The sequence below is a fragment of the Leuresthes tenuis genome, unplaced genomic scaffold (genome assembly GCF_036924035.1).
Source record: "Leuresthes tenuis unplaced genomic scaffold, fLeuTen1.0.hap1 SCAF_20, whole genome shotgun sequence".
NCBI classification, from domain to species: domain Eukaryota; kingdom Metazoa; phylum Chordata; class Actinopteri; order Atheriniformes; family Atherinopsidae; genus Leuresthes; species Leuresthes tenuis.
Genome location: NW_027325374.1, coordinates 8942186 through 8967616, shown reverse-complemented (window position 1 = coordinate 8967616; position 25431 = coordinate 8942186). Strand labels below are relative to the sequence as shown.

At 38.9% G+C, this 25431-nt stretch overlaps 1 protein-coding gene across 1 annotated transcript in view; it reads right to left on the bottom strand.

Moving 5' to 3' along the window:
• The window catches only part of LOC140278487 (disintegrin and metalloproteinase domain-containing protein 12-like), an 81421-nt gene that overhangs the window by 41424 nt on the left and 14566 nt on the right, over positions 1–25431 (bottom strand). The window contains exons 2-3 of the mRNA XM_072373504.1: positions 24483–24604; positions 20911–20984 (exon numbers count right to left, since the gene is read on the bottom strand). Coding sequence (XP_072229605.1) covers positions 20911–20984; positions 24483–24604 — 196 coding nt within the window. The remainder of the gene's footprint in view (positions 1–20910; positions 20985–24482; positions 24605–25431) is intronic.

Here is a 25431-nt window from a genome sequence, read left to right as displayed (position 1 = left end):
TTTGACCAAATGAGGACAGCTAATCAAAACTTGCATTTTAGCAGTCAAATCGTGTTCATTCAGGTAACCGGAGTGTGTCTGTTTAGGGAAACCTTTTGGTTTAGGGAAACCAACTAAGACCTGATGCAGCATATAAGTATGTACCTATGCCAATATGCAGAATGTGCCTAGTCTAAAATATACCCTCTGACAATATGTAATAAGCAACTAGCTTTGATTATACAAGGCTGGAGCTTAAGTGACAGCATATGTGTGCTGCTGCGTGATGACTTTGTTCACCTGCTAGGTTGTGCTACCTGACAACGTACAGATGTTGCACACTCTTGATTTTGTTGCTTATAAGGTGAATGTGGTTACTCTACTGGCTGTCATGCAAGAAGTTGCTAGTTCAAGGCTCATCCTGCAAAATGTTGTCAACTGTTCTTTAACCTCTTTGGCACTCATCTGCAAAAAAAAAAACGAGCAAATCAGGAGGAAAAAAAGAGGAAAAAGTCAAAGCATACAATAATCAAACACACAGTGAGCCTGTCAGGAATGTAAACATGGGTCAAACCATTAAGAGCTCTTTTTACTATTAATAGGAATTTTAATGGTATATGGTAGTGGTAATTATTTTGCACTATATAGAGCTTTTTTAACCTTGGCTAGGTTGTACAAAGCACTTAAGTATGTATTTCATGTATTTCTCATTCACACATTCATGCATGCCCTCATACAGTTCTTCTTACATTCAATATATGCACCTCTTTTTGGTGGATGTCTTTCCACTGACTGCCATGCAAGAGGTTACTAGTTTGAGACTTGAACTGTGCAATATTTTCAACAGTTCTTGCAGTTTTATGCTTCTTCTCTTACTTGAAATTCCTTATTCCTGGACTTCACTCTTAATCACTTGGAGTTAAGAGTTACCACATGGTTAGGGCTGGAATTAATGGCCAAGTCTGGGTTACAAAAGTACACATTGCTATAGCTTACACGCTCAAATACTCATGAGTCACAGATTTCTTCATCTTATGGTGATAGCGTCCTACATAAAAAACGATAGCCTAAAGATTTGCCACCTCAGAATATTTAACACAACTACTACATTTTGTATTTATGAACAAACACAAATATTTTTCTTTGACAGTATTTTCTCTATGCTGTATTAACAGTTTTGCTTTAGAAAATAAATTCAAACTTCAAACTTAACCAGTAACAAATTACAGGGAAAGAAATGTAGAGCAGGCTCTTTGCAACACTACATTTTGAAAGAGCAACAGCCTATGGGAAAATCAATGGTGTAATTTCAACACCCCACTTCTGCGATCCAGCCAAAATCTAAACTCTGGACAGTCAGCAGTAGGAAGATTACATGATGAAGTGGAAGGACAAGAAAAAGGGGTGACCTTTGTTGTTATAAAGCTGTAACTTTGGCTAAAATAAGGACTGTGGGTTTTTTAACCTCATCACTTACACTGAAAGTTTAAGACATTTAGAAGAATAATTATGACAAACAAAACCTGGTGAAAACCTGCAATTATAAAATGCAAAATGGAGATGAGCAAACAAGAACACATCAAGGCACCAAAACCCTACAGAAAACCTTCCCCTTCATGCCACTCATCTGACAACACTTATTGGTGTATCTCAGTCACACTGAGCAATGAACCACCAGCCAACTCGATGATGTGACTAATGCCACAACCCACACGCCCCCCATGGTCTCAGCAGCTCCCTGTTTATCAATCAGTGGGAAGTTAATGATGCATGGGGAAAAGTGTGGTGTTGTGCCCCTCCCATTTAAAATGCATTACCCACAGGATGGTTCTCCAGCAGGAGTCTGTGTGACTGACAGGGAGTCAGGACAGAGGGGAGAGTTGCGGCAATTATTGCAACAAACCAGTCTAAACGTGTAGGCAGCAGAACATCTGAGAAACCACAAAAACATGCAAATATGACACAGCGGGTCGTAAATATATTTGCCCTGCTGCTACATGCTGTTTTCAAAACAAGGAAATACAAGAAAACAAAGGAATATTAGTTAACTTCTCTGCACATTTTGGTGTGTCACTTCCATTCTTCTTGTCGTAAATTATCTTTTTCTTTCACACTGCATCTCTTTTCGACATAGTGGTCCTCCTTGTTATATCTTTTATACAGCAATAAAATACATTCACATACAGAAATAAATGTCAGGACCCACGATTCCAACAAATACGCTCTTGAGAATGTTTTGATTGAGAAAACATGGCAAATGATGAATTCTCAACACATTGCATCTTTTTGTTGATGGAATTTGTGGTGTTCAATATTGAATGTGTAGAATGTTTGTTCTGTTTGTATACAAAGATTATAAATAAGAGCTGTGTGAGCTATATTATGTGAAATAGTTTTGGTCAACTAAAGTGCAAGACTAATCACTCCACAGCAAAACCGACTCTAATTCAGAGGTACATGCTCTAAATGACATAAAAAGAAAGTTCCAGCCTGTCAGTCCATGAGGCAATTTGTGCTAGAGGACGTATTCTTTAAGTTTCGTGATGCTAACAAACATCAGTTTTCTATTTACCGTGACAGAAAAATGTACTTTGGATGTGTTTATGACCAAAAGCAGAAAACAAAAGCTAACATAGAAAATGAGAGCAGAGCTTATGTCACACACAGGCCCTTGGACCACATTCTCATCAGTAAAGAGTTCAAACTGCTGGAACACTTTGGATCAAACATTGGAGCAACAAAAAACACGAAACTGGACTTTGACTTCAAGCCATTAGGACACAGATGAACTTTACTGTGAAAAAGAAAGGTTTCCATGACAAACTGTCATCAAGTGGACTGAAGACAGAGTAAAAGAATTAGGAAAAATTTGACAATATTAGAGCTTAGCTTGTTCATGCTGTGTGCATAACAGAACCGTTCTAGACACAGAGCATTCAAACGGCTTTTCAAATTCATGCCCTGTGTGACTTTACCTCCTCTCTACGTGGTTTAAAAGCAATCCAGCTGTAGGTGTAATTGAGCAAATCAAGGTAAAGCAATTACAACTCCAAGCAATTACTTAAAATTAAAATATATTCCTTTCATATAAATTGAATATCCTTAACTGACTTCTACACTGACTGACACTAGACTCTCTGTTGGAATAGAAACTCGATCAATGTACAGCAATTTTGTAGTCACACACTGTGATGTTACTCATCAAACTCAAACATCCTAATAAAGGACTTCTGGACGAATTCTGAAATGAAGTATGACAAATGAGAAGCTCCAAAGAGAAAAGTGCACTCTAGAATTTATTCTGTAACAGGAAGTTTCATAGATATGATGTAAAGTGTACTGTGCTTAAGCTGTAGACTTGTGAGGCAATGTGGTAGACATGGCATCCCTAAGCTTTTATGTGGCAAGTGGCAAGAGCACAGCCTCACTTGGAAAAAGCAGGGAAAAAGTGGGGTTGTGTGCACAAGAACCCCCCTCAAGCCAAAAAAAAAAAAAACCTTGTCTCGGTGTTAGTAACTTTTTTTTTTTTTCCAGGAGCAAGGGAAGAGGGCCAGTCTTTCTGGCTGTGATCGGTCTGACATCAGGCAGGCCAGCGCCAAGTAGAGCAGAGAAGCAGAAATCCCCCTGCTTATTCTGAGCCCAACGCAACTCCCAGTCTACATGAAGCATGTCATGAACAGAACAGCTAGAGCATGCCAGCCAATGATTCTTGCACTAGGAGGGCGGAGGAAAGGGAAAAAGAGCATGTAACATGCAGCACTAGAGTAACACTCAAGCAGCAAACACAAGTCAAAATGAGACTTTTGGCCTGTGTCAAAAAGGCCAACTGCCTTCACAGAACAAAAATGAAAACTACTCATATTTGCTTTACACTGAGCGGGTTTGTTGGGTCTTTATCCCCATTTCAACTCATCAAAACAGCCTCATTATGATTCTTTACACCAGTGTGGCATCCCATGGTGGATAATTGGCCAGTGAGATGGTCAAGCTGAATAGCCATTAGCAGCACTGGCACGCAATTACCGCAGTGACTGTCACCTAGAGATTGATGCGGTTGAGCTCCGGCATGCCCTGTGAAATCAATAAAGTGTCATCTCTGTGCAATGTCTGCTTGATGGATTACTCCACAGGATCTCAATTACAGAGACGGGATGATGAATACTACCCTAACAATGGATAAGATAATTGGAATAAGGCAGGAATGCAACACTGATCTTTGAGTAAGTGAGAAAATAATGACGTAGACTACTCTGAGATATGCAAGTGTCCTAGCTACTATAATAAAAAATAACACCATGCGTTTGAATAAATGTTTAAACTTCAGTGTGAAATACAGCATGAACCAAATCTACCGTGTGCATGTTGTACTCACCTCTTTTTGGATCATGTTTACGACTACAAATGTATACCTAAGCTGGACTGAGAAACAGAGAAAGATGAAATATGATAAAAGTGCTGTTAACAGGCTTACATTATGGAATCATCTTGTGTAGATTGGTTCAAACAACACCGAAGTTCACTGTGAAGTAACCCAGTGTAACCATTACAGCCAATGAGCACAATAAAAACTCATCAACCATTTTTTAAATGATCATTATTAGTTACTCTGTCTCACATTTTTGTTTTTACCAATACATGCATCTCTAACTACAAAGTTTTCTTGACAGAATATCAACAAGAAAAGTTCAAAATGCTGTAGCTGTAATGTCCTGTTTTTCCACATAATGCCCTGGTCCCTCTCTTGTTTCTTACACTGTTGTCTTTTGTTGACATGTAATGTCAAGCCACATCTGGTTCTCATTTGTGTCCCTTATACTGCAGTATCTGCCACTCAAAAGCATACTTGGACACATCAACACAGTATGACAACATTTAGCCTTAATGATATATTCACCAGCTCACTAATTAGTGACAATTATGCACGCCTGTCTTATTTCTTCTCACAAGACATAAATAGTAATTTTGTTGAGAGAAAAGTAATCTCAAGTGAATAATTAAAGGCAGCAGATATGCACAGTGTGAACTTTAGATGCCTCAGTACAGGTCAAATGGAAAATGAAGCTGTTCTATTACTTATGATTGCAATTAACCAAGTGATAACGATCTAATTTAATAAAAACAAATACAAAATAGAAACTCTTGGAAGGTTTGTCCAAGGTGGGAGTTTTTTTTCTTTTCCTTTTTCTCAACCCTTGTCTAGAAACATTGTTATTTGAAACTAATTATGCCAGGTGCCAAAGCAGCAGTCTCTCCTATCATCTTTGTTGCCGTGGATCACTGGAGGGGAGATCCTTCATCTTGCTTTCTACTCCTATCTACCCTCAGGGCGTCTGTTCCTTCGTAGCAGAGAGCGGAACTTTGCTCTGCCTCTTCATCTCCCTCAGGACAGGCTCTGGTTGTGTGTCTGCATGCGAGGGTGTGGGAGAGATGGAAAGAGAAAGTGTGTCTCTGGTTGTGTGCAGACGTGACTTCATGAGCTGGTAGCGCAGCATGATTTATGCACGTCTATGTGGGAGCATGAGTGCGTGCACATGTACACATGCAGGCATAGCTGTGGAGTGTGTTTGGGTTTCAAACAACGCTCAAGGCTTACTGATCACGCAATTCTTTCTGTTCTTTCAACACTATCGGCAAACCACAACACTCCCTGACTGATTTCCTAAACTCCGTGCATCCTGCATTGGAAAATCAGGAATCAGTTACTGAACTTTGATGTCCGCTTTAAGTACTTTGCAAAGCTCTCTGAAAGTGAATTTTGAAAGGGTAAGATCATCCACCTTATAGTGAGAGTTCCTATAAACTCTCTTTGCGCTGATGTCTGCAGGTTATACAGAGTGACAAAGATACCGTGCCTGGACAAAGCTGTTGGACCTAAAGATATTTGTATACAATATTTTTAACACAACAAAAACCATCAAGTCAGCTCCTTTGTGCTGAGATGGATATAGACATTTCCAGTGAATATCTCAAAACCCAGGCCCATAACCAAGTTAGGAAAATCTTCAGTTTTGTGACTTTACAATTTTTGCTCTTCACATCTTCTTTAACAACATCAGGAGATATCAAAAGCCTACAGATGAAAATGAACTAGATTTAATTAGTATTCCACTCTGAAAAGGCAACAGTAAACAAAATAACTTTACATTGAGCTTCAAAGCAATTAACTGCTTCACACATTTTCTGTATGTTTTCCCAAGAATTTCTTGCATTGTTCATCATTTTAGATCAATATGTGGGTTAAGGCTGAGAATGGGAGGAGGTCCCAGAGAGGGGTGAACAAAAATTCATTTTAAGGAGGGGTCACTTTAATAAAACAGCTTTGAGAAGCCCGTTAACTCAAATGTTTTGCAGAAGAACTGGCACAAGGGGGAAAAGGTCACAGATCAACTGTGGATTCACTGCAGCTTTGTGCTTTAACTAATGAGCAACACAGGAACTTTTCACAGTGACGCGTATCGCTCTTTTCACTTGGAAAAAAGCAAGCATTTTAATTAATTAAACTTGTTGCAACTTGTATGCCCCCATCTCTTTCATGCCCTCTCTCTCCACCTTGTATTCCCTCAGTAAAATCAAATAATTGAAGACTGAATACAAATGCCTCCTGTCGTATCTCTCAACCCACTGACTGTGTCAGTAAGGGAGATTTGATTTTGAGGTATTAATAAGGGGCCGCTTATGCAAACAGGCCCTTAGTTCCTTTAAGACATGACTGACAGGAGATGAAAGCTACAAGACTGGAGGTGAATAAAAGAACTGAACAACTTAATAATTTGATAAAAGAGTGTTCAGAGTAACGTGCACATGGTCAGAATATGCAAAAACTTGCAAACACGTGGTCTCTACTAGAACAAAGATGTAAATGGTAAGCAATTTTATATGTTTTCCAACCTCTGAGCATTGACACATATTTACAAGCTTCAATTAAAACTGATTTCTGCCACATATACTGAGAAAAAGATTGTGTCACAATTTATACAACCTATTGGATTAAATGTAAACTCAAGACACTTAACATCAAGAGATGAAGTATGAAAATAGAAGCAAAAGTGTGAGGACAAAGTAAAATAGAAAATAACAAATCAGAGCATATTTGAAAAATACAATCTCAACCAATTTAAAATTCCCTTAAATCCACTCAAACATACCACACACTGAGGATCCAAGAGGCCTTATCAGATTAATGAGCAAATCAGAGATGTACTGACCATTAACCAGCACGTCCTCTTTGTACTATAAATATGATTTTGAGTGGTATAAAGTAATGGTATATGGTCTAAATGTAAGCGCTTTTTTAACCTTAGCAAAGTTAAAGCACTTAACATTGTGTTTCTTCTTTACCTCTTTATGCACACACTAATACAGCACTTCTTATTCTACACATGCAGCTCATTTTCCTCTATCATACACATACTAACATACAGTTAACTACATTGGGATGTGATATGGTGTTGGAGAGGCTGGTGATCAAATCACCAACAATCCCGAACCACAACCAAAGTCAATTTCCTATCATAGTGGGAAACACCTACAAAAAGGGTGTTACTGAACTCTGTTGTAATCTGTTTGAGATTAGAGTAATTTCCAGATACAAATGCTTGAAACATTTTCAAATGACAGGTACAGTAATGTGCGATCTTAAGCCACTCTTCATTTTATTTATATATCTTTTCAGGTAAAAGAGAAAAAGGAGCACCAAACTATTGAAACACATGCAAACATGAATGGAAATACAGTACATAAGGTAAAAACAGGTTGTCTTATATTCTTCTTGCTGAAAGTTAATATTTGGTATGAGCCCTTTTATTCTGCAGCATAGTTTGAACCTTCTTATACAAGCTTTCTTTTAATTTCTTTAAGTAGTCTTCAGCAAAAAGTTCTCAAGGCTTCTTGAAGGACATTCCAAAGCTCTTCTTTGGATGTTGGCTGCCTTTTGTTCCGTTCTCTGTCAAGATGATCCCACACTGTTTCAATAAGTACAGACTCTGGGGAGGATTCATCACTTCATAAGACCTGTTTCTACTGATTTTCAGTCCAGTTCTTGTGTAGCTTTGCATACCTTAGCCTTTTCTCTGCATTTTTTCCCTTAATGACTTATTGACAGCTACTTTGAAATAGAGAACATTTCTGATAAGAATTCAGCAAACAGTAGATTAATCAACCGAAGATCCAGATGCATATCTCAGGTCCTGTGTCGGGTCTTTGTTGGATTTTTTTTCCTTTGTCTGCAGGATGTCACTTTCAGAAACTCTTCATTTACTATTGACAGTTTTTTAGGCCTGCTTCCACTTCTTCTATCCTCTACTTGACAAGTTTCTTCAGGTTTTTTGAGGACACACTGCATGTCGAGATATGGCTATTTTCGTTGGCAAATAGCTCTTTGGGAATCACATTGTTGGTGCAAAACTACTATTTTAGGCCTGTCAAACTGTGTTATCTTTGGCATTTTTTTGTAGCTGTAACCAAAAATATAGGAAGAAATTTGTGTCCTTTGTGATAGGCTGCTAATAACATGGTGCCTAAAAATACAATTTAAAATTGGTTCATTACTAAACTGTCTCTTGTGTGTGGACATAACATTTGCTCATACCTTGAGTTAGGTGCCTTTTTATCCTTAAATGATTTGTAGGTCAAGTTTCAGTGGTTTAACGAACAGAAAAAACACATTCCTCTGAAAATGGTCAGGTAAAAGTCAGTGTTTCAGTGTCCATTAAAAAACAACCTTGCGAAAGCCTAAAGAACTATTGATAAAGACTTCTTTTAAATAAAAAAAAGTCTAGCTCCAAAAAAGTCTAACTCCAAGGAAGCCAAATGAGGGGTGGATCAAGACTTTTCCACAGTACTGTAGCTGTTCTGGTGACTGAGATTAGTAAGCGAAAGCATGCCAAGATTTCTGACTTGCTCAGTGTATCTCAGAGACAGAGAAGTGAAACTAGACTTCCTGTTCCTGACTTTTTGGACCAACAAACATCACCTCTTATACATTTCTGGACATCAAATGTAACCAGACTGTGTCAGTTCATTCCATCGGCATAAAAATGTTGTTACATATTATGAGTCTTTGTTTAACTGTGGGCACATATATAGGTTGATGAGCAGTGGTCCCAGGACTGAAGCTGGTGGAACCCTAGAAAAAAAAACTGGCCCGCTAGACCAAAAGAGACAATCTTTTATCACCCTGTTTTTAACTTCAGGATTTATTTTCCAACAGGGCACTGCGAGATGACTGATGTTACTCTGCTGATGCTCACTACAAGTGGAACATGATTGGTCTTTCTAAGAGACTGTTTGCAAACATGACATCATATTGCAGGGCATGGAAATGTAGCACACAGCTGTGGCTCGTTCATTTTTCCAGCATTCATGACCCAGTAAGCACAAAGTAAAGTTTAGCTGGCTTATTTAATTCCTCACACAAAACAACCCTTTTATTCTCCTTATCTGTCTTTTGAATAAAATCAATTCCAAGGCCAGGCAAGGTTATACGAACTCTGGGTCCTAGATGAAATGTCAATTTGTAAAGTTAATCTACAACTTACAACAGTTTCAGTCAATCAAATTTTCAACATTTCATCAATTCAGTTGACTGTAAAATTGTGTTTTTTGTGAGATCACTTTGGTACCAATCTTCTCATCTAACTTGAAATATTAGCATTTTCTCACACCCAAGCTGCTAAACATACCCATATAACAGAAAAACTACACTGATGTCCTGTCAATGTCTTCAAAGGTAGCTATTATCTTGCATCTATCAGCAAGGGTCGTTTCCTGCTGAATTTACAACATGCTTGTGATCCCTTTGATCAGAAATTTTGTCCACGATTGAAAGACAACACAGAGTCAGGCTTTTACTCCACTCGGACCTTGCCCCAAAAGCAGTCCACAGTGTCTTTATCAAACCGTAGCAGCTCCTATTGTTGTTGGCAGCTCACTCCTGTCCTCAGTGCAGGAGGGATTAGGTGAGACTGAGTGAGAAGGAGCAGGGGGGCCGACCAAAAGAGACCCCACCATGCCCCATAACCCAACTGGGAGTTACTGAAAGTTGCTGATGACAAGAAACTATGTGAAGAGGGAGAGACATGCAGGCTAGTATGCAGAAGAAGGGGGAACTGTTTTCACACCCCATCTGACAAAGCAGAAAACCTCATCCGCATGTCTTCGTTAACTCTCTTTGTGTCTATCTCAGCAACGTGAGCCCTGGGAGCAATGATGACGAGAGGGATGTGAAACGAAAAGCATCTGCTTTCTGCATGACATATAGATAGGGGAAGAGGTTCCTGACTTTCTCTGCACCGTTTCCTTTTATCACTAAGCTAAACTTAGCGATGAAAGAGCTATCTGAACTTTAACTCCTACACGGGTTTTCCACTGACTCTTGTGACGATTTGAAGTTTTAAATGAAGCAATGGCAGGTACAAAAAAGGAAAAAAAATCAAGATGAATTCACCAAGACAGGTTCACTGACAAATCTGCTACTGTTTAGAGAAAACTGCTGCCTGTACTTTTGCAGTACTTTTGGACTGGAGTACATGTTGTATCTGCTGTACATTCAGAATATATCTTTTAAAATGATGCAGCTCTGCATGACTATATGTGGGCCAAACAGAAGGGGAAAACATCTCCTAGATCAGCTGAAAGAGACAAGCTTCCGTCAGCCTGCATCCGACCGACTGACTGATGACCACGCGTGGCTTCTTTGCTCAGTCAGTGACCCAACACACAGACAAGGCAGGTCAAAGGAAAGTCAGCAGGCTGTGAGAACGAGGAGAACAGGATGGAGGACGAGTTGAGCAAGCATTCCCTCCCAGCTGACATTAACTCATACTGTAACTCCGGCAAATCTGTTTGTCTGACTGTCAGAGAGGGAGGATGAAGCCAGCAGTATGAGACTGGACTGATTATCGTCACGGTCAGCAGCAACAGAGGTCAAAAGCTTAGGCAGCTTTTGTTTATTCCCTCTGTTACCCTAGAGTCTTGAGAAAATTAGATTTTACTTGAATTCATGGAGAGTCTTGCTTAAAAAGGAGAAAGGGAAAAACAGTAAGCCAGAAAAACAAGACAGAAAGACAATCAGTAGGAAAGAGCAACAAAAAAAAAGTCTTGGCTGAAACAATCTTTTGTACCACAAAAATCCTTAATACAAAATCCTTAATACTCTTTCATAAGGCGGCATTTGCATATTGCAAACCATGTTGTAATAAGTATTTATAGTCATTTCTGTCAGTTTATATTTACGTGACTGATTTTTTTTACACCTCTGCCACTGTTTATGCGTGTAAAAAACTACGCATTATTCCCCATGGGAACGCAAATCAAATTTCTGCAGAGAGGGCGTGTGTTTATGCTCTACATTCATCGCTGCATTGTATCAGCCGAGTAGGCCCTGAGGGTGGGACTTTTTATGTTGTTGCTTATTTCCCTCATGTCTACATACAACAACTGCAGAATTATTGCAAGCATTTTGGGAAGATACGGAAAGACTGAACAGTTCATGAAAAATACACACTGACATTACAGCACCAACCGAAACAAATTAACATGTTAACATTACAGCAGTGAAAATGAGGAGGATTCCAGACAGATTCTAGGTTTGCTGACATGTTGTAATTTGAAGATTAAATTACTTAAATGAACAACTTGTTCAAATAAATTTTGCAGAAAAAGATTGAGCATTTATTGAACATACAAACATATAATGATAGAGCATTTTAACTGCAATATACTCAACATATTACAATACACGTGCATAAGGTAACAATATAATAACAGGACTAAATCATTTAGTTTTTATATTTGCGTATATATTTAAAACACAATAACAGTGCATGGTCTAAAGGAAAATTCATTCTCATGAATTCATCTTTGTAGACAGACAAACTACAGTCATTTTAATAACAATGTATGATATTCTATAACGCCACATGTATACACTACTTCAAGCCTTGGTAGAGTAAATAGGTGAAGATTCTATTCAGGGGTAATGATTTTTCATCAAACATTCCAAAGATGGATGATGAGTTAGAGATAAAAGAAATAAATTGCTTTTATCATCTGCCTGGAATATGCTGACAATGACAATTATATTCCCTCAAATTTTAGAGCACTTACATGAAGGTCAGAAATACCCTTTAAAACCTCATTATAACCTTTAATGATTTTTCTAAAAGACACACAGGCGCCTGTTCAAAATGACAGGCTGGCATTTACAGGTAAGATACAAACGAGCAAATGTTCAGACTTAACACCAAAGTCTTGAATGCCATTTTCAAATGGCCCAAACACTGGTGGAAAGAGCTTTTAACAAATGAGTCACAAAACCCAGAGAACAACAGTCGGGCTGTCTCATTGCCTCTCAGTTTGCTGTCCTGCCAAATGGAAAAAAAACCTCCTTGTTCCTGAAATTTTGAGCACTACTTAGCAGCTCCCAGAGGTTCTTAGCCCCTGTGACCTTTGATTGGCCAAATTCCTAAAAGAAAAAGGCTTGAAAAGACCCCTTCACTCTCCATGCAGGGTACATGTGAGCAGGACACCGAACCTCCAGCTGGTCAGAATGAAAGCATAATGGGAGTGATTTGATTTTGCTAGTTCAGGATTGATGTGATGAATCACTGAAAGAAGAAAATCAGGAAATGCATTGTGCACGTACAGTAGATTAAAGCCAGTCCTAATAATAACCTTTACTAAAAAGAGGGCATCTGTAATAGCAGCAGCCTCCACCAGCTCCTTGGGGAAGCAGTGAGTAATGGTTTGTCCTCCAAAGACAGACTGCTGCTTTCAGTAGATTTTGGTTGGCTGTGTTCTGCGTGGTGACTCTGAGAGAAAAAGGGTCTGAGGAATAGATCTACCAGCTGGAGCTCAGAGACCCCTGTGGTCTGATGGAAAAAAGGTTCAGAGTGGAAACGAGAAGACCCATTTTACTGCACAAAAGGTCTCTGTAACCAAACCACCAAACTGCCCAAGCCTTCATTTTCTTGCAGTAAAGTCCCCATCACTTTGAAAAAAAAAAAGATGTGTTTTTCTTATTGTGACTTCACTTGGATATTTGAGCTTCAAGCTGCTGAATGATATATGAGAAGAGTTTCACTCTAGTAGGCTGAGAAACATCAAATAACAAAAAAGTCCTTTGTAGGTATTATTCATGGTATCCTGTAAAATGTTTTAAAAATATTGAAGCTTCATCCTGCACTTGGGAACTTGTACTTGCTGTGAGTTCAATGCAATGCCTTCTTCATTCCTGAGTTTTAAAGGGAGAACATGAAATGGGGTCTCGTCAGGCCAGTGGAGCTGAAGAATGAAAGCAAAGTGAGGAGGAAGTGCATCCCTAAATTCACATTTAAATATGCTGGAACAAATAGCACTCTAAAAGCCCGTTCAAGTGGGCTTTAAATGAAAATGAGATGTGACATCACAGCCAGTTTGTAAGCCAATATTAGTTTAATCTACAACTTACAAAGTAATTATGTGCGAAAATTAAGTGTGAAACTGTCATCACATATACATTGGCAATAGATTTTTTCTAACTTAATGTTTTTGGAGAAATCTATATCAGGCTCACAGTGTTATTCATAGCTGGGTATTGTGATGGCTTAAGGTAATAATTTCATGAAGGTGACAAAACATCTTGAAAAAGCATCAGCCATCATAACTGCTTTATAAGATATTGATTACTACTAAATTTCTTATTCAAATGTCATGTACAATTTAATCTGTAAAGCAAAATAGGGAACAGCAGAGACTATCTGATAAATAATTCCAGTTGTTTTTGCTCTGAGGATTTCAGGTGAGCTTAGATGTTTGGATGGAAGTTTTCTAGACCACTAACAGATAAACACAATGTTTCCATACATGTGTCAATTATCTCCATCCTGAAGGAAGAGACACGCAGTTGTAAGACCTTTTCATTGTAACCACCTAATAAATTAGAAACTCAAATCCAACTTATTAATTACAGCTTGAAGCTGGAAAATAATTGGAGCCTCTGAGACGGTAATTCAAAAGAGGAAAGCTACTTCCAAAAATTCCCTTTTGAAGGAAGCAGTTAAAAGGTGCAGGCTCTGGACGAGAAGAGCCAATTCTAAGGCTTGTCTTTGAAACTAATGAATCACAGTATATCATGGCCTTGCAGCCACATAGGGAAGTGAAAAAGGTACAAAGGCGAGAGTTAAGCTTCAGTGCATCCTTCCCTTGAAAATAAAGTTTGATGGTTCTGAATGAATTTTAGAGCACGGTGTGTTTGTGGGTGAAAGAAAGTGTACATTTGTCTATGGGAGGGGGGGTTCCATCAAGAGTGTGGCATTTTTTTTGTGCGTGTGTTTGTGTTCAGAGTGCTAACCTCCTGGGTTGAAAAATGAAGCCAAGATAAAAGTGCCAAAAACTACACTTCCTTGAAAGGCCACTTGAGGCTGGCTCCAATAAACCCTTTCAGAAATAAACATGTTTACAGAAACAAAAACTCTTTTGTTCAACTAATTTCCCCCGTCGTAATTATTTTTTCAAATAACTGACCAACATACACTGTAATGAAATTTAGCATTCATTCTGTATTATTATGGGTTGAGCTACTTTGAGTGAGAGGAACATTATCCAGAGGATGTACACAACCTTTGAAAGTTCTTCCTCAGGTACGTTCATTTTGCTCACTTTTTACAGCTAAACTCGAGATCATAACAGCTACAAGCTGCTCTTAATGGGTGATGTCACAACGGCTACGTCCGTCTTTTACACATAGTCTATGGTGGGAAGTGACTGCCTTTGCACGCTTTAGAACAACCTTTACTATAACGCACAGAACGTGCCCGCCTATAATTCACTTGTTTATTATTCATCAGTACACATGCCTCTCATCTCTGTCGGAATGCTTGGCTCTGAAGTCAGAAGACAAGCTGATTATGTACTCATAGGGGACACAGATGTTGGATGTGACCAGTTGGCTGGAGATGATATCATGGGGAGCAAGGATGTAATTAGATGTCATCTCCACAGTGATCACAGGAACACAGCAGGAAGGGCATTTATGCGTTAATTTTGTAGTGAATGCAGACTTTTCTTCTCCTCCCCTTACAGAAAAATTTAAGAAACACCCTTCTTCTCCTCTCACCTTTCCCATGTTGTGATCTTCCTTATCCACATTTCTTTCTTAAGCTTTAGTATGAGTTGATGTGAGGACACTGAGCTTGATTGTAACATGCCTGTTGGAACATTGGAACTAGGATTTTGACAAGAGCATGCTTTTATTTCCTTTGAAATCAACACTAGAATTACTAAAGAAGAGTATGTGTTATCGGATTTCAGTTATGAGGTAAAATCACATTGGCAATTCATGCTGTAAAAGTACCTGTGCACCTTTTGTTCTTTGTATTGTTCACTTGTTTCAAAAGGAGAGTGTTTTTGTATACTCTTGAAAGCTATTAATCATTTTACATGAAGATATCCAAATACTCACATTCAGACTTGCATGTTTTTGTTCTTTAGACGATATTCAGATATATCTACAAAAAAATAAATATGTGGAAAGAATGTAATAAAATTCTCCGTAAAATATGTCAACTTTTGCATTGGCCGATACAAGTATATAGAACTCTGTGAGGTGCACTCAGAAATGTCATCCTGCAAAATTATGAACTAGTCATTACAGGCATTCAAATCTCTAATAAACAGAGTACAACTTGAGTAAGCAGAGAAGCTCTAATGAGAAAAAAACTCCACTTGAATTATATCTGAATACTCTTTTTGTCTCACTCTTGGCTTAATGACAACGGTTTAAAACACAAGTGTCTATAAGTACCTTAAACAGTCTGTGTGTGGCTCAGCAGCTGAGAACAATAACTCCACAAAGGAGGTCAAAGAGATGTATTTTTTCCATAGAGGGCCGGTTATTTGCGCAGTTTCTTTAGCCCTCTGTTTGTTTAGCTCCCCAGGAGAGGCTGCTTCCTGGCTGTGTTTTGAATGAGACATGAGGACATCTTCATAGAGAGGTGCAACAGGTCACAGGATTGCAGCAGTGCAGTCTGTGATATCGCGTCAAATAACATGCCTAAAACCTAATATGCAAACTGGGACAGATTGCATGTGGACTCTGTCCAGGCTGAATTTTATTGTTCTTCCAAACACCAGAGAGATAGAAGAACTTTGCTGCCAGGTCTCACACTCAAGAAACATTTCCTCTTGTTGCCCTGTGTCCAGGGAAAAAAGCAGATTTAAGTTTAAGTGTATGCACCTCTGCATGTGCTCTTTTATGTCTGTTTGTCTCACAGCACAAAAGACTTTGCAAGACGGATAGCGATCTTCTGAGCGCCTGATGTTTTCAGCAAAACATGATGAGCAGGGAGGAACCCCAAGTGCAAGCAACCAAAAACATCCTCCATCCAGATTATTAACCCCAGGCCTCCATTGCAATGATCCTGTAGTCCATTGGAAAGGGAAATAAGGATGGAGCGCATGCTGCCTGCTTGGCCTGGGAGTCATCCTGATATGCCTGGAGGCGTCACATTCAAAGCCACAAAGCAGCAAGTGCTGTTGGCCTGAAGTGGATCTATACCCTGTGGTAAAAGCTCACTTACGTTCCCCACTAGAGTAGATGTGCACAAGCTTTGTTTCTCTCCCACACAATAAGTGTAGCACTCAGAGTATATCAAGTATGTAAATCCAAGTACATACTATATAGAGCACTACAGTTCTCAACCACTCGCACGGACACATTAAGATCATTTTTCTTTCAATAGTAAAATGTTTTGCTTTCAAAATGTGTTGTTATCTATGTTCTATTATGAAAAATCACTTCATTTTGTTTTGTTTACATGTATCAGTGAATTGATCCAGCAACCTTAAATGCCACCAGATGGCAATTATCACCTAATGTTGAATTGCTGACAGAAGTTTAAGATGTGAGATTCTCATGCTGCCGGTTTATTCAGCAATAAACAACTAAAGCTGTCCTCTGTGTAATTTTCACAAGTGAGATTCCAAGAGCAGATGATCCATGTAGCATCAGTTCAACATCATCTAATGTGCATGCTGTGGGGAGTGTTCTACACTTACTATTTCTGGTAATCAATTTTCTGGGTCAGTGACTGGACTAAGAATACCTGAAGGATATTTTAGGAGGCAACTGTCTTTTTCAGCTTGGGTTGACTTGATATATATTCACTTAAAAATTTACCTTTTACTTGGCTGACAGTCCAGAGTTATTCTGAAGACACATTAGTACATGGGTGCGTGATAATCTTTCAGGCAGATATTTTCTAAAAACGAGAGTTAGAAGAGGCGGTTCACACAAGGACACATGCTGACATTTAGCTCCAGGCAGCAGGCGCCCTTTGTAAGTGTGTCCGGGGATGTTGTAGCAATATCTGAAGCTCCGTCTCTGGCTTCTGCAGCCCTTAATGTCAAAAAGCAGAAACACCAAAGAATGCTCCATGCTGGTAAACACAACACATTTCAAGAATCGTGAACAGCTTTCATCGCCTTGCAGACGCTTTAAATAAGTGCCACTGACACTACACTTAACTTAAACTCAATCATCAACCATAAATAGCTTTCCTCGCTGTTACAAGGCTTTAAGGTTGGACAGCGTCCTTTTTTGGGCCATCAATGAAAAATCATAATATCAAACAGTAAAACATTGGATCTGAAATTGAGACCTTTCAAGATAAGACAGTCACCAGACCAAAGTCAGTTAACATATTACAGAAACTCCAATATACTCTATGATACATTTTTGGCCTTCTCTATTGTTTTGGCCTTTTTTCATTTTAAAAACAGTCACTCCTCTTCAAACGAATAAAGCTGATCAGCCACACAGCAAATGAAACACCAATTATCAAAAACTTCAATTAGAATAAGCAGTTCCAGATGAGGAGCTAATGATTTGAAGGAAATTTGCATCTGAATATATGACTCGGTAATGCCAACATCTAAAGGGTTCTCTAAAAAAATAATCGTTGTTGCCGATAAGTCTCATTTGAAAAGATCTCCACAACATTTTAAATAAATCCTTTCACTGCCATGAAAATCAACTCCAAGAATTGTAGATTTAAAACCCACAAACAATTTATCCATGATAGGCTTTTCCAGCTAAATTCAGCCCAAGAAGAGACTGTTTGATGAAAGAAGACGTGTCCAAGTACCCGAAAATTTCATCACACGAGCTGCAACTTTAGGTCTTGCAACTGCTGGTGTCAAAGTGCATAAGAACCATGGGAGCTGTCCAAAAAGAACATTAGAGCAATTCAAAAACTCCCTTTGGAATAATGTGTCTGGAAAGATGAGCAGAAGATAGAGTTGACAGTGAAGGTGAGGGTGTCATAGTTTGACTTCTTGTCTGGGTTCAGTTTTTTACTTGATCACATCTCTCATGTTTCTGAGAGTTCCCTGTCTTCTGTGCTTTCCTGTCTTTGTCTTTTGTCCATCTACATTCTGATTCTTTGTCTCTTACTTGCTTACTTATTCTGGTCATCTCTTTCATTGTGTGTCTTCTGCACAACTACTTACCTCCTGTGACTACCTGCCTCTCCATCATTGGTTTCACCTGTGTGTTGTTACCTCATTAGCTCTCGCTGTGTGTACAGTCGCTGCATAGTGTATGACGCTCCTGATTTGTTTTTTCTCTGTCAGTCTGTCCACTCTGCCCAGCCCCTTTCCCTCACCTTTGCCAGCCAACCTGTTTATGGGTGTGTTCTTCGTTGTAGTTCTCCTTGTTTATCTTTTCTTTGGAACTTTCTCTGTTAACCCCTGAATGTTTGGTTAGTTGAACTTATATTCTTAGATTTCTGGCTGCCCTCTGTATAATCCCTCCTTTAGTTTAATCTTGTGACTTTTGTAGATTTACTTACTTTTGTGTCATATGAGTGAGGCACGGTGGAGGAGGTGTCACGGTTCGGGTTACAGGAGTGCTTTGAGGAGTGGGCAGCTTGCAGTTATTTATTCAACCATGAATTTTACAATTTATTGAAATTTTACCAAGCTAATGTCAGAGACTGGTGGACAGTTATGTAAAACACCCAAATTAAGTTATCCCTACTGATTTCTAATGCTAAAAGCTTCCTTTTCCTCAGAAGAATTTTACATCTATTGATACTTTTATCAAGGAAATTATTGAAAAGTTTTCCTTGAGTAATTGTTCTGGTATGTCCTCCTTTTCTTTTTTCCTCAGAGTTTACTTACCTTTTCACATGTCTGTATGGCTTACATTTTGCAGTAAATCGACAACTGTCGAATGGACGGAGAATCAGAAAATTGGTAGCACCCCAGCATTGCACGGCAGCCTCCCTGTGATGCTGATGTAAATTCACACAGAGCATGTGCGCCTCTCAGTATCACTGACACAATCATGCTCAGCTGTGAAGCACGACTCCCACATGTTTTGTTGCCAGATATATTTATTAATACAGACCTGACAAAACAAAAATAAATCTGGGCATTAATTCCACATCATCCCGGACCACTGTTTTGTTTTTTCGTCCTCCACAGATGCTGACCGTGTTTGAACAACTGGATTTCATCAGCAGCATGCTGTCAGTCAGTCAGTCTGTTTGCCAGCAGCCTCAGACATGAAACAGCACTAAATGTCAGCACAGAAGGTTCATTCCTGGCTGTGGTAGACTGAGTCAAGTCTACACACTCATCAACACATATCCTCTTCCATTCCATGTCCTTAAAGTGTTTTGTCTTGGTTGAACATACATAAAATGGCTTCCATTCTGATTTTGATGAGGTATTATTTTGACGTATAACACAATCTCAACTCAACTCAACTCGACTTTATGTATAAAGCCCTTTAAAAACAGCAATGCACTTTTCCAGTAACTAAACTTTGATTTCCAGACGTGCTTCAAATGTTGACAGGAAATTCTGACAGATTGGTATTTATAATGTGTGGACGTTTGTTTGACTAAAGTATTTCCATCATACTCAAGCTCATTACAAAGATTGTGCCTCTCCATCATCTCTGTTTGTTCCTCTTGGCTGTGGGTTAGAGCTCAACTGCTGGCTTTAAAGTTAATGCTATAGGACAGTGATGACAGTCATGCTGCATCAGGATCCCACGGGTGAATGTAAGGTGTTTTTCTCTACAAATGATTACAATCTGACAATCTGCAAGATAGCTTTACAAAATCCCCACCCGTGCAAAGCAGGAATATTCACCAGAGATAATGAGTATGATTTCCAATAAAAATATTTCCAGAGCATGTAAGCCATAAAATTGCAGTTGCTGGTGTTGAAAGCTTTGTCCCACAGTTTGCAGGTGGAATTTACATATATTAAGTCTGGAAAACAAGTGAGATTCATGGCTGACAGTGGCATAAAAAGCCATTCGCGCTCCCCCTGTTTGCTTCCCTCTCCCTCTTTCTCTCTCTATCACACAGACAGCTCTGCTTGTTCGTGGTTGCTCATGTGTGGCAGCCGAGCTGGATGGAAAACATATTGCTCCATCAATCACGTCCCATTCTTCTCAGCTGCATACTCAACTCCAAGACTGCCTGAGACTGAGGCCATGTTGAATTGTGTAAAAATGCAAATAGGACAAACATTCCTTAGAACACATGAGAGCAACATCTGTGTCAAACCGTGTCTACGCCGATGACCTGATCTTTTTAAAATCATGTTCCCCCCTGACAGTATCTTAATACACAGAGTGCGTTCCATGTTCAGACAAAACCTCCTTCTCACCAGTTTTAAGTTGGTGGTTGAAATGAAAATACGGAGTAAAAAGAAGAAGAAATCAGTTTTCATTAGTGTCTGGCTGATGTATTTCCATCTACCAAGCTTTTGTTTCACTGCCATCCCCACACTCACAGTGAGAAGAGAAAAAGCCTGTTTCCCTTCCTTTTCCCTGGCTACAGTTGTAGGCCTTGGGCACTGCATATGTCACCTATTTGTACTCCAGAAAGCACTCAGTTAGAAGCTAAGGCCAAGCTTGAATGGTGGGACACTTACTCGTTTTTCCTCAGAGCCAGGAACAGTTGCTCACCGCCCGCTTCAATAAGGAGCTTCAGTGATGTGGGATGACTCTGAGGAGACAGCAAAATAAGAAAGGATGAAAATGATTCACTCTGGAGTCAGAAAACTAAGCATTTTGATTGAAGAAATACCATCCTTATTGCTCTTCAATGGTTACCCAACTTTGTGTAAATCTAGCAAAAATACTGAAATTGGTGTTGCGTGTGGCAATAAAGCTGCACCTAAAAACATTGAACATTAGGGTAAACTATTCCACTCCAGTTGAAAGTTTGACTGAGCCACTCAGTTCTGTGAGAAAACACGCAAGCCCACTTTTCTCAACTGATGAGAGGATTGAAAATTCTTATGAAGCTACTTTGTATCTTAGAACAAGGACTGAGAGGATTAGCTTTATGTTTCCATTCCTTTTGACATTAATCCTGCAGAAAGCCATGAGTATTCGCAGCCCTGAGTCACAAAGGCTGTGCGTCTCTGTTAGATGAGTGGCACTGCGTCATGTATATCACCTCTGTCAGTCACGCTGTGCAACAAACACTTCAGTACACTGGTGCATGACCACACGCACGACCTCCCTCCACTCATGTGCATTCTCGCTTAGGCAAAAAAAAAAAAAATCCTCCTCAATCTCACAGAAAGTTGGGCGCACACACAAGCACACATACAAGCACATTTGACACATGTAGTTCAATCTGGGTCGGCTCCAGCAAAGAGCAAGGCTCTGGGTTAAGTCATCCATCACCCCCGTGAAGAAGACTGTCGAGTGGATCATAACAGAATATGGAAGCGGAACACTTAAGGTTTAAGGCAGTATCATTGCAAGTCTACACTGTCGGCTATTTTCTGCCATGACAGCTTTCCATAAGCTTGATTAGACTTGCAATGTATGTTTATAACCAAGGCCTTTTTGACTAAAGAGAAAACATAGCCGATGCATTGCATATTTAGACTTGTTATCGAAAAGTTATATATTCATATAAGATCTCAGATTCACCTTTGTAGCAAGTATTCGTAAATCCAGCGATCAGAGGTTTAGTTTCATTTCTCGGGGGTTGTAGTATCCCAATAAATCTTGCAGCATCTTGTCTGTTTGGTTCATTTTGAACAGATTCATAAATGAATTGAGTCAATAAAACAATCTGGGCCTCAGGCTATTCATCTTTTTAAATCTTCCTGACAGACATGTATTTTTATTTATACAGTCTGGTATTATAATACCAAACAGAGCTAAAAAGTCCAGATTTTAAACATTTCATTATGTTTCAATGGATCATGTTTTGTTTACTTCCACCATAAGAGACTGCACAGCTGCCTGCACTTGAAACACGAGCCTAACAGCCTAAAGAAAGAACGGCTGGTATTGCTACATCACTGCCTGAGGTTTATCGAAGTGTAACTTGGCTGAAAATTGGCCCTGACACTCCTGGTGTGATAGATTTATTAAACCCATAGGTATATCTCATTTGCATTGCAATCTTACATTTCACATCATTTCTAATGTTGAACACTCGATTAGATACAGCTCAGTTGTAAATTTAAAATGCACACGATCTTGCTCTCAATCCAAGCTTAAGAGTTCATGCTATGGTGAACTTTCATTTGAAAAACTTCAGATTTACTGGCAGAGTCTGCCCAACACATGTTTAAACACATATTGATCATTTTGTGAGCTAATAGCCCTCATGAATGTTAGGATGTTAACTGCAATTTTCAACTGATGGCGGCATTAGTCTAACAGCCACGAAGTAACAGAAATTAAAATGGAATATGAACAGATATTGAGAATGAAAGGGTGTTCTATCTGCTGGAAAAGAAGAGGAGCTTTTTCTTCTAAATCTTTTGATGCAAGTAGAAATTTTGAACATATGTACCTACATCAAATAGCATAAAATAACTATCTCGGAAAATCTGGAATGCTGTTTGAACTGCAAATAAAAACAGAATGCAAGGATTTGTCAACCTTTTAAAGCCTGCATTTAATGGAAAATAGAACAAAGACAAGATATTAAATAGCAAGGTTTTTTGAAAATCACGCTTGTACTAAATCAGGACATGTTAAACGCTGTGTTGGATCACCACTACTTTTAATGAACACTTTTAAACAATTTCGTAGAGTGCAACTGAATAGTTTTGAGAGTTAAGTGATTTCCTTTTTCCTTTTTCATATGAGATTTTGGTTGCTAAAGATTTTAGTGCCTCTTAGACAAAATACTTCCAATGGACTGCAGACAAGCCAATTTAACACCAGGGGCCAGAGGCATAAAACTGTGTGTAGTTTCATGACTACAAGTATGTGTGTACAGAAAACACAGATATGTGCCGACACATTCTTTGGATATGATTTATAAAGCTGTGCTTTCTAAACTGTACAAATACTCACAAACATGACCACAAATAAGTTACATAAGTCATTTAAAATAAAAAATAAAAATGTTTTTACCACCGCTAAATAGAGATCACAATGAAAGCAACAGTAAGAAAGTGAATTTCAAATGTGAATTTGAGGCACTCGGTAAGGGAGAGAAAATGTCATTTGTTTTATGCAGCTGTCTCAGATCTGAACAGACTGTTCAGTAGAAATAAGTAAGAGAAGTAATCAGCTCTGTGAGCTCAGGACAAAGGGCCCCCATAGGTGAAAAAAAATGAAACATTTGAATTACAAATGAGACACATCGGCTTACATAGAGAAGGCATCAGAACTACAGGTCGTTGTCTGCAACAGAGGAACACAAAGCCTTATGTGGAAATGATCAGGAGGGAGACAAAGATGTGCAGATGTAGCATGATATGTTGGTTGTTGTCTTAAACAGTCTTTGAAAGCCTAAAACAGCGGATGAGCCAATTTTCTGGCAGAAAAACAAGAATGACCTGTAAATATTAGTCCTCTTTTCAAAGGTACATTAACAAGGTCCAACACCAACATCACCACAGCTGCCTTCCTTTTTATATGCTAGTTATAGAACCCAGAGTAATTAAATACTAGACTATAAAAACTAACAATCAAAAGCGTAATCATGAAAAAAAAATCACTGTCATACCAAGCAAGCTCTGGATCATCTGTGTTGTTGTATGTTACACTTTGCACTTTTTTATTTAGTTTACATATCACCGTATGAGGCTTAAATATCCCTAAAAATGTGTATATGCATAGTTGAAGGAACCTTGCAGTCCCCTGTATTCATCTTTCAGCATTAAAGCTGCAGTGTGTCACATTCAGGGAAACAGAAATGTTGTTTTTGTTATAACCCTATTGATAATGTTAACTAAGCTTTTATTAGTGTAGAATAGACTCGGCTTCACACCAACTCATAGTACATAAACTAATCATTTGTGCATTCCTACCATAAAAATATCAATGGAAATACTCAGTTTTAACCTCTGCTATTTCTAATTAAAGATTGGTTTTAATAATTTGCTAATCTATTTACATTTGACATGACGTCTCAACTTTTTGGGAATTTAAACTTGTCATGTTGAACATATTTTTATAAGACAAAAAGTAATCTGAATCAGAGTAGGATAGACGGATTGTTTCTGCTACTATTCTCCACCTGGGATTTCAGTTGGTTGATTGGCTTCCATTCTTGTCCAACAAGCTGAAGGGGCACTGTTGTCCCATAATCTTTCTGCCTCGCTGTCAGTCTGTGTTGAACAGTGCTGCTGGAAAGATTTCCTGTAAAAGAAAACACGAACACCATGTAAGAATACAAAATAAGGTTTCAGAGAGTCCTTTACCTTTAAATCTTTATGCATTAGCAAAACAATGCCAATCCATTTGTGGTCAAAAACAATAAGAATATCTTATGCAAAGAACACTAATCTAGCGCCTGGTGGTTATTAATAACATTAGAGCACAACCTGACAGTACAGATGCCTTGTAATCTAAAATGTCCTTGAACAGAATTACAGTGTTTATGTATGGCCTAGCTTTGACATATCACTGCACACAAATAATTCTCTCTGAATATATTTCTTTCTCATACCTAACAATTATCTATGCTGACAAGCTGTCCACCTTCTTTTACAATGCTATCAATAGAAGGAGTCTGTCTTCTTTGCTATAAAGACAAGAGTACAACACCACTAAATAGCACCCTTAAACATCAAGCAAGTGTTAGTCTGAGGCAAAAACCATAACCACCCATTTACCACTCAAGCTGCATAAATCTCCCTGGTTTAGGAAGGGAGAGTTTTGAGCAAACAGGAGCTCGGGTTCCTGCTGCTGCCGTCATATCTTCTACTACAGGGTTAGTGTCCAGGATGCAGTGCAGGGATTAGACGTAGCTTTGGGGCATTGTTCCCAGCATGCTTTATCTCCTCTGTCACTGTTCTGACAGGGTGTTAACTGAGCCTCCAAATGGCTAAAATACTTGGAGCTGTGCTGTGTTGCCAATCATTTAAGAGTATATTCACCCCTAATCCAATACTGACATCCCGAGCAGTCAAAAGATGAAGTGACGGAAAAATGGCCTCTGCCCAAAGCAAACATTTAACAGAGAC